The sequence below is a fragment of a genome, unplaced genomic scaffold (assembly GCF_019419815.1).
Source record: "Pyrus x bretschneideri cultivar Hongxiangsu unplaced genomic scaffold, Pyrus_bretschneideri_v1 Contig73, whole genome shotgun sequence".
Taxonomy (NCBI): Eukaryota; Viridiplantae; Streptophyta; class Magnoliopsida; order Rosales; family Rosaceae; genus Pyrus; species Pyrus x bretschneideri.
In genome coordinates this window covers 1162477-1172933 of record NW_025999813.1, presented here as the reverse complement: position 1 = coordinate 1172933, position 10457 = coordinate 1162477, and the positions used below count along the sequence as shown (strand labels likewise).

Genomic DNA, 10457 nt, shown 5'->3' with positions numbered 1-10457 from the left:
GCTTCGTACGTCTCAGTGATACGAGCATAAGTTGCTGCATCAAAACCATAATACAATTCTCTCGAAACAAATACAAAGGTGAAATCAAACAATTCACTCCAATATTGGTATATGATGTTGTTGTCCATAAATTTATGCATAACTTACGCGAATTTGCAGTAGTACATTATAAATGGTTAGAGTAATTGTACTTGATAACTTATGCGAATTTACGGTAGTACATTATAAATAGTTAGTCGTTACATTAACAAAGGGGGATCAATTTCATTCCCCAATTATTGTGCAGAAGTACATATCTGAAATACCATTAATCACTCTCACCCTTACTCACACTATGCAAACAAAATGTCGATAACTTAATCCATCTTCTTCCCATTATATCGCGTTTAAATTTATCCCAAAATTAAAAAAATAATCCAATAAATTTTAATTTTCAATAGATGGGTTAATTTTCATGATTATTCAAAAACTCAGACCAATCTTCCCAAAAATTAAAAATCCCCCAAAAAACTACGCATATTTTGATGATTCACTCTAGAAACGCAAAAGAAAGGAATTTTCTTCAAAATTTAAGCCGTCGTTTGCTCCTTGTTCTTCAAGATTCTAAAATAGTTAGCGACAAACAAAACCCAGTAATAATTTGGATTTGAAAGGCGGGAGACTCGAGAACTGGGGAGGCGACGATATATCAAAGTCTGAAACTTTACCTGATGCAGTAGTCATGAATGAGATTGAATGCAGGAAGAGCAGCGCCAAAGGAGCGGAGAATGTTCTTGAAAAATAGAGGAACACCGAAAGCGATTATTTCATATGACGGGGTATTTATATGGGGAACTATTTGATGATCTTAGAGTTGTGATTGGGCCGCTTATCCGAAAAAAAACAAAAAAAAAAACATTTGGGATTTTAACGACCCAGTTAGTGACTTCGCCATGATATGTCTATCATTTTGGCCGAAAAGCTTTTGGTATTTTTCTTAGGCTGTGCCAAAAAAGCATTCAAACTGATCGAGTCAAGTGAACTAGAGTGGTTTCATGCGGTTTTTACACACAAATTAAGTAAGGTTTACTTTCATGCTTTAAGGCATAAACATGTTTCAAAGAATAAATGTTGAAAGAACATGTAACCAAAGATGACAACGAAAAAATAACAGGTCATTAGCAAATTCCGCAGGTTTAAAAAAACCACAAGATGGTTTAACTAGTCAACAGTACGTTAATTATTCGTAATACATAGACATTAATTTTTTAATGAATCTTGTGTCATGTTATCGAAATTTGAGATCTGACAACATAAGTATGTAACTTGAATTTTACTGGTTAATACAAACATGCTTTTCTCTTAACTAGTTAGCAATGAGTTTACTTGGTGTGAATTAAATAGCTAATGCCTAATTCAGTATTAATTTTTCATACGTGTTGCGCATGTAATTAAAATTCATAGTCTGACAAAATAAGTATATGACGAGACATAAATCTAGCAAAAAGTAAAATTAATTATTATGCATATTTTTTATATTTTACAGGGAAGAAAATGTTTACTTTCTAAGAACCTCCTTTACTTGTAAGAGTACATCTTGGATCTGCTAATTATGTTATGGTAGGAGCTCCACTCATGACGACTTGGTTGAATTGGGAGAAGCTGTAAGTATTATTGCTGGTCAATCTATTGGACAATCGAGTACTCAACTAGCATTAAGAACTCAGAAAAGACTTGCACAAATCATGTTTTTTTTTTTTTTTTTGTGGAAAAATGCTTCTTCACTTCTATTACAAACTAAAACATACACATAAGCAAACCCAAGGCCCAAACAACACACATAAAGAAGTAAAACATGGGCCCAAAAAATAAACTACAAAGGGCTAACCAGAAGTTGAAGCCCAAAAAGCACAAAAGACCACAAACACAAGAAAGTTCTACACCAGTCGCCGCTAATTGCGAACGGACCAAGTCCTCGTCCACAACCAAGCATCGCGAGAGTAATTGCAGCATCACACCTCGATGAACGTCCCGAGCACAAACACAAAGTAAGTATAGCCAACAAGTGGTCGGAAGAAGCCAACAATCAGGATGAAGTTCGTGGCAACCCACGAACAACACTACCAAAAAAGGTAGAGACAGTAAGAAGGTGGTGGTGTTGAACACCTGAGCTGGTGGGAACACCGGAACTCTACACACCATCTCGAAGTACCGCAACAAATTGCGGTTTTGAAGCGGCTGTAGATCGGAGTAGAGATGAACAAGGAGGAACGCCGCTGGGGGTAGGAAGAAATGGCCAGATCGAAAAGGAGAGCAGGGGAGAAAAGGAAGAAGCATCAGAAAAAGCAAAAAGAAAAGAAAAAGAAGAAGAAGAAGAAGAAGAAGTAGAGAAGAAAGAGGAACTGGTAGAGAAGGAAAAAGGAGGAGAAAACAGAAGGAGGAAGGGAGAAGGGGCGACCGACTTCGGTAGAAGCTAGAGTCAGCACTAGAGAAGGTGGGCAAAATGAAGACCCTCACCAAGACCCCCCGGGGGGGGGGAAGAAGCTCTCAGAAAAGGAGAGAAAAGTTAACTCTACTCTTTTGTTTGGTAATCATGTTTGGTACAAAATTAGTTGTTTGGTTAATCATGTTTGGTACAAAATTAGTGGACATTGAGATTCAAACAATGGTTTAGGATTTAGGAATTAGGGATTGGGGCAAGGTGAGAAAGGAAATGAAAATGCAGTGGAGAAAGTTATTCTCACTCATCTATCTCATTGGCTTGTTGGTGTACTCTCTACCCACGTGGCAACTTCAGCTTAAACAAGACCCATTGGTTTATAAACATTAAAAACTACGCATGGATCATGACGATTGGTAGTTAGGACACACATCACGAGACCGAATCTAAACGGAATATCCCTCCTCCGCCTCTTCCGCATCACGCACCTTACCACCACGTCCTCTCCGAGTCACTGGCTTGACGCCGAAACATGCCGCGTCCACTTAATTTCAAAACGCGGTCGTTTCGAGCTATCCCCTCTTTAGCTATCGCATCTCCTTGGCAACATAAATTCCACGCTATAAAGACCTCTTCCCTCCGCTTCCTTTACTCTCTCACTGTAGGCTCTTCTCATCTGCAAATCCACTTCGCTACCTCAGAACGATCGATTCGTCTCCCTCCTCAGTTCTTCGGAATCCATGGCGAAAGAACCAGCTCGCGTCCTTGTCACTGGAGCCGCAGGTACTGTATGGAATCCATAATCTCACTGTTTCTTCGATTTTTAAGTTAGTCCTGGTCGATCTTCTAGATCTACGATCTTGTTCTTGCTTGTTAACTTGTAAGTTTATATGATTGATGCACCGTTTAGATCTGTACATGATTAATCTTATATATAAATATATACACGTATGTATCTGTATGTATGTGTATATGTGGGGGGGGGGGTGTGTATGCATGTGCTAGGACTGAGAGTGAGAGGATGGACGAAGCAGTAATTAGATCGATGTTTTGAAATGATATGGAATGTGATTTGTTGAAGTGGCGATCCGATTTGGATGAGTTGTGAATTTGGATGATTTTCGAGTGAGGGATGTGTGAAATTGTTTATACTGTGGATTTGAAGGACAAATTGGATATGCGCTTGTGCCAATGATCGCAAGGGGAATCATGCTCGGAGTGGATCAGCCAGTGATTCTGCACTTGCTCGATATTCCACCAGCTGCTGAGGCTTTGAATGGTGTCAAGATGGAGTTGGTGGATGCCGCTTTCCCTCTGCTTAAAGGTAAATATTGAATAGAAATACTCGACTGATTTGTTATCTGTATATGGAACTGTGTTTTTATGTGTGTATGTTGTGGCGGAGTTTGATGTAATTGGTACTTGTTGTGTATTGTATCAGGTGTTGTTGCTACAACTGATGTTGTAGAGGCGTGCACTGGAGTCAACATCGCCGTGATGGTGGGTGGCTTCCCAAGGAAAGAAGGCATGGAAAGGAAAGACGTCATGACAAAGAACGTTTCCATCTACAAATCCCAAGCTTCTGCACTGGAAAAGCATGCCGCTCCCAACTGCAAGGTAAAAAAGTATTTAAATGTAACAAAAATTATTGGGTAGTTTGTTGATTTTATTAGGCATATGTTACTTGGTAATGATATGGATTTGTGCACGATTCAGATACACAACTCTATTTTCATGCAGATGGCTGATTTCGTCATTTTGTTTCAACGGTGTTATGCTATCTTCTCTGTTTTCTTATTTAAATTATGTAGCTGGTTCCACAGATGCAAGTTTAATAATATATTATGTTTTGCATAAGGGGTTTGATCAACCCCCTTGGAAACCAAATAGCTTTTTGTTGTTTTCAATCACCTTCATCATTTAGGATCGGATCTAATTGATCGCATAAGAATTTTTGCTTTTCTATACAACAAGAACACTTGTTGCAGTTAGAAACTCAAATTGAGTTGACATTACAATCTCCCTTTCCTATTTTGCAGGTTTTGGTTGTTGCTAATCCCGCAAACACCAATGCATTGATCTTGAAGGAATTTGCACCATCAATTCCTGAGAAAAACATCACTTGTCTGACTAGACTAGATCATAACAGGGCTTTGGGCCAGGTCTCAGAGAGATTGAATGTTCAAGTTTCCGATGTTAAGAATGTTATCATCTGGGGAAACCATTCATCATCTCAGTATCCTGATGTCAACCATGCAACTGTCAAGACACCATCTGGAGAGAAATGTGTCCGTGAGCTTGTTGCTGATGATGCATGGTACAAGATTTGATCTAGGTTTAAAACTCACTTTAGTCTTATTATTAGGTTTACTTACAGTGAAGCACTTGGGTTTTTTGAAGGTTGAATGGAGAATTCATTTCCACTGTTCAACAACGTGGTGCTGCAATCATCAAGGCCCGTAAGCTGTCAAGTGCATTATCTGCTGCAAGTTCTGCCTGTGATCACATTCGTGATTGGGTACTTGGAACCCCAGAGGTACCTATGGTTCTGTTTGATTTTCAATTATAACATGTCATAGGGATCTATTATATGCTTATTATTTATTTGACCATACATTCAGGGCACTTGGGTATCCATGGGTGTCTACTCAGACGGCTCGTACAATGTACCTTCGGGTCTCATTTTTTCATTCCCAGTCACTTGCCAAAATGGAGAGTGGAAGATTGTTCAAGGTAAGAGTCTGCAGTCTCTGCATTACTTGACAATTTAATTTGATTGTGACTATTCAGAGTTCTAATAATTTTTTTCTTGTTTACATTTGTATAGGACTCTCTATTGACGAGTTTTCGAGGAAGAAGTTGGATGCAACTGCAGATGAGCTTAGTGAGGAGAAAGCTTTGGCATACTCTTGCCTCTCTTAGATGCTCTCGTCCATTCCTTTGTGGGGTTGTAAGTTTGGCCTCCCTGCAATGTGTGAAAAACGGAAGTAGCTGAAGTTTTGAATAATGCCATTGTTAAGATAGAGAAATCTGTTAATGATGCATAAGCTGCTTTTGTGGGTCTTACAGTTGTTGAGCCCATTATTATATTCGGACGCTTTGACTGTTTTTTCTTTTGTAGTTGCATATTTGAACGTCAATGGAATCGAGACGTAAAATAATCCATATCTGCCTTGATTCTAATTTGTTGTCGCTTGTGGTTATGTTCATTTCCTAGACTTGCAAGGCGTCCCATGTTTTGTGCAACTTAAATTACCGCTCTGAGGCCTTTAGGGTTTCAATGACAAATATGATCCGTTTTGGTGTTCATTTAGCTCCAATTTGGGGTTCTATTTAAACGGTAATATCTACTGTGAAGACACAGGGAATGTTGAACACGGTCATGCGTCTATATCTTTAATGATTTGTGATTGATTTCGTTGGTGTTCTTACAAGTGAATGGAGGACGGCTATAAGGACAGACAAACCTGGATTAGCCTTGTGTGTTTGTTTTGTTGTGTTTTGGCTTGTCTTTTCGAGATGTCCCTTCCTTGTTGTTTTGCTGCAGCTCTCCTACTTCTCCATTTTTGTTGTATCATTTGTGTTAATTTAGCGAAACGATAAACATCGGAACTATAAAGTTCGATGGAATCGAATTCAGCTTGGTATATACTTATGTTTTTCTGAAGTAACTTCAGGCCTTACTGCAACCTAGTTGCAAACTAATTTTCTTCTTGTGGTAGCAATAGTGTTTGCCTGTCGTTTGTGTTGTGTCGAAGAGTCATGTCTATGGACGCTAGGGGTCTGTTGTATTAGGGGTAATATTGTAAAGGATAAAACTTAATATTGTCAAGTTTTGTTATTTCAGTTGTATTTGTGTATTTGGTTAGTTAGGTGAGCCTTCAATATAAGTGTGTATCTTGTGTATAAATACCTTAGTGTGTAATCTTATTGATTACGAAATGAAAATGCACTTTCCAATATGGTATACACCGCCATTGCCTAACAACCTTTACTATCCTCTTCGCTTCCTGCTCACCGACCTTTGAAAATTCTTCAAACCCTAGCCTGCAACAATGGCAGCTGCTCCCACTCTCCTCTGTTTCTACCTCTCAAGTTCATCCTGAGCTCTCTTAAGTCACCAATCTGTGCCCTAATTCTTTTGCACCACCATCGATTTCTTCAGTCACGATCAACAACATTGGATCAATGGTTCCGATTAAGCTTACCACCACAAATTACCTCACCTGGAGTGCTTTATTTGCTGCGATCTTCCACTGTTACAACATCATTGGAATCATCGACGGCTCTGTGACTGCTCTTCCCAAATTTCTTCACGATTCATTAGGAAATTGTACTTCCAACACTTAATCTTGAATTTGTGATTTGGTATGAGAATGATCAAAACATTTTGATCTGGCTTAAACTCCACTCTCTCTTATTCTCTGATAACATACATTGTTGGTGTTAATTTTGCTTGGGAACTCTAGTCTAAGCTTGAATCTAGACTTGCGACGACTTCATAGTCTCACATTCACGAGCTTCGTTCTCGTCTTCGCAACATCACCAATGGCCAATCAACTGTTGTGATCTATCTCCAGCAAATCGAAAAAATTGTTGACGCTCTTGCCAACGCTGGTGCTCCTGTTGATGATTCAAAACTCGTCTTAATTACCTTGCACAAATTGCCTCCTAAATACGATTCTTTTGTTGATGCGGTTCAATTCCGTCTCGGATCCACAAATCTTGATGAACTTCATGGTCATCTGCTCAGTAAGGAAGTTTAACTCAACAATCGCAAGAAATCCTCCTCGGCTCCAATTTAAGCCTTACATTCATCTGCTGGTATTCTCCCTATACCAACAGATTCTCCAAATTCTCAGGCCTATGTTGCTTAGAATGCATCCTATTTCAACTCCAATCAAGGCCGTGGTGTGGATTGCAAATTCTCAAACCTTAAAAATTCACATAATCATTGAATTTCCACAATTTCAAGAACAACAACAATAATCAGGAGAATATCTCTCGCAACAATAATCAAAGGTACAATAATCATGGTTTAATATCTAATTTCAACTACTCTGGCAGAAGAAATCCATGTCAAATTTGTCGGCAGTATGATCATATGGCTATTGACTGTCCTTATCGCATGAATCCTATGGCAGCAAGGATTCTCAGTCTGCTTCCTGTGCTACAACATCATCCACTGCTTCATCTTGGATTCTTGACTCTAGTGTGAGTTCTCACATGACCAACTCATATGCTCATTTGCAGAATCCTGAGTGTTATAGTGGTCCTGAGCAAGTGTACATTGGACATGGCAAAGGTTTGCCCATTCTTCACTCTGGTTCTTCTACTATTCCTACTTCTACACATTGTTTTAATCTTAAGAATGTTTTACATGTTCCTGCATTAAATGTTTTAATCTTAAGAATGTTTTACATGTTCCTGCATTAAAACAAGATTTGCTCTCTGCAAACAAATTCATTCTTGACAATTGGTGCTCAATTCACCTATATCCTTTTCACTTTATTGTGAATGATCTTTCTTCGGAGAAGATTCTTTTTAAAGGCTCTGTGAAAGATGGCTTTTATCCATTTCACACATCTTCCTCCATTGCTGGTACTCAACATGCTCTTACTACAACATCTAAAACCTCTCAAGATGTATGGCAACAACATTTAGGCCATCATTCCTTCAAAATCTTAAATAAAATTGTCTCTCAATCATGTATTTCTATTTCTAATCGATTGAATAAGTCCCTTGTGTTCAAGTTGTGCTTTGTAAAAATGTTCCAAATTGTCTTTCACTTTAGTACCTTGTAATACAAGCAAACCATTAGAGCTAGTGCACACTAATGTTTGGGGACTAGCACTCTTATTCTCTGTAAATGGTTTCAGATATTACATAATATTTGTGGATGATTACACCATGTACTGTTTGTTTTTTCCTTTTCAATACAAGTCTAATGTGCTTCATACTTTTATTACATTCAAGTCAATGGTTGAAAATCTATTAAATGCCAAGATTATTGCGCTTCGATCTGACTCTGATGGAGAATTTATTAGCACTAAGTTCTCTCAATTCTTGAAATATCATGGCATATCTCATCAACTCAGTTGTCCTCATACTCCAAAGCAGAATGGTTGTGCTGAAAGGAAGCACCGACATCTGGCAGGAACTACAAGAACTCTCTTTGCAACTTCTAAGGTTCCTCATGAATACTAGGTAGATGTTTTCTCAACAGTTGTTTATTTGATCAATCGCATGCCTGCTGCTATAAAATGTTCTCTTTGGGAATCTCTCTTTCACAGATCACTAGATTATTCCACACTAAGGGTTTTTGCCTACGGATGTTTTCCTTAGGTAAAGCCACATGTCTCTTCCAAGCTTGATCCCAAGAGTCAATCTTGTGTGTTTTTGAGATACAGTCTGCAACACAAAGGTTACAAATGCTTGGATTTCACTACAAGGAACATCTATCTCTCAAGACATGTTATATTTGATGAGGTTTATTTCCTATTTCATCACATACAACTCATTTCAGCATCCTCCATAGTTACACAGGTTCAATCCTCCATGAATTCCATTTCTACATCCCTAACTTTCAATACCTTTTCCCCTGCACCAATGCATCCAAATCATGCGCTCACTCCTGTCTCTAGGCCTACACCTGCAGTTCATACTGCTATTAACCCTGCAACACATTCTGCAACCAACCCTCTAACTAATCCTAACCTTCACCCTATGCAAATCAAATCCAAATCTGGAATTTTCAAACCTAAAGGTTTTACAACAACTAAACATTCTATCCTATCTCATATATCTTAAGGTTATATCCCTTCTACTTATCTCTAAGCCTCAAAACACCCTCAATGAAGACAAGCTATGCAGGAGGAATTGAATGTTGTTCTCAGTACTGGTACTCGGTCCTTGGTTCCATACACTTCTTCAAATAATTTGGTGGGATGCAAATAGGTATTCAAGATAAAAAGAAAGTCTGATGGTTGTATGAACAGTTACAAAGTCAGATTGGTTACAAAGGTTCCATCAACAACAGGGCTTGGACTACACAGAAACTTTTAGTCCAGTTGCCAAACCAGTTACAATCAGGTTACTTTTCACTATGGTAGCGAAATTCAATTGGTTTTTGAATCAATTAGATATGAGCAATGATTTCTGCATGATAATATCTCAGAATATGTGCTCATGGTCCAACCTCTTGGTTGTAAGGAACCTACTAAACTCAATCATATGTGTAAACTACATAAGTCCTTATATGGCTTAAAATAAGCTCCTTGAGCTTGGTATGAAAAGTTGCACAAAGCTTTATCTTTTCATGGTTTTACTAGTTCACAAAATGATCACTCTTTATTTTTCAAAAAGTCTCTTGCCTTAGTGTTTGTTTTGGTCTATGTGGATAACATTCTTGTCACTAGTCCAAATTCTCAAGCCTACAAGGATACTATATCTCAACTCAGTGCATTTTTTTCTATCAAGAATTTGGGTCCTCTCCATTATTTCCTTGGCATTGAAGTAAAAAGGTCTTCTTATGGGATATTCATTTCCCAAATGAAATATATCTTGGATCTTTTCAAGAAAGCATGCATGGATGGTGCAAAACCATGTACTACCCTTTTCAACACTTCCTCTCTGGATCACAACTCTCCCTTTCTGCAGGATCCTACATAATACAGGTCTTTAGTTGGTGGTTTGTAGTACTTAACTTGGTCTAGGCCAAACTTATCATTTGCAGTTAATTTGGTTTGTCAATTCATGGAACAACCCAGAGAATCACACTTTCAGGTAGTTAAAAGATTCTCAGGCACCTCAAGGGTACTCTTGATCTTGGTCTTTGGTTTCCCAAGTGTTCAAAGCCTCTCAGCATCAATGCTTTCTCCAATGCAGATTAGGCAGGTTGTCATACGGATAGAAGATCCACTTGAGGTTTTTTGTATATTTTTGGGAGACTCTATCATTAGCAGGAGTGCCAAGAAACAACCAACAGTGGCATGCTCATCTACTGAAGTTGAGTACAAGTTTTTAGCTAACATTTATG

At 38.4% G+C, this 10457-nt stretch overlaps 1 protein-coding gene across 1 annotated transcript; it reads left to right on the top strand.

Moving 5' to 3' along the window:
• Window positions 1–3038: 3038 nt before the first annotated feature.
• On the top strand, window positions 3039–5602 carry LOC103931821 (malate dehydrogenase). Its single transcript, XM_009341348.3, has 7 exons — window positions 3039–3202; window positions 3585–3743; window positions 3861–4036; window positions 4459–4736; window positions 4820–4955; window positions 5041–5152; window positions 5247–5602. The coding sequence occupies exons 1-7, from the start codon at window positions 3160–3162 to the stop codon at window positions 5339–5341; spliced, it is 999 nt and encodes a 332-aa protein (XP_009339623.2). The 5' UTR covers window positions 3039–3159; the 3' UTR covers window positions 5342–5602.
• Window positions 5603–10457: the final 4855 nt, after the last annotated feature.

What these genes read in the sequence shown, in the direction of transcription:
- LOC103931821 (XM_009341348.3), top strand. Translation starts at nt 3,160, where the DNA reads ATGGCGAAAGAACCAGCTCGCGTCCTTGTCACTGGAGCCGCAG. An exon ending in CCTTGTCACTGGAGCCGCAG is followed by an intron (nt 3,203 to 3,584) that starts GTACTGTATGGA and finishes GTGGATTTGAAG; the next exon opens with GACAAATTGGATATGCGCTT. An exon ending in AGAGTGGAAGATTGTTCAAG is followed by an intron (nt 5,153 to 5,246) that starts GTAAGAGTCTGC and finishes ACATTTGTATAG; the next exon opens with GACTCTCTATTGACGAGTTT.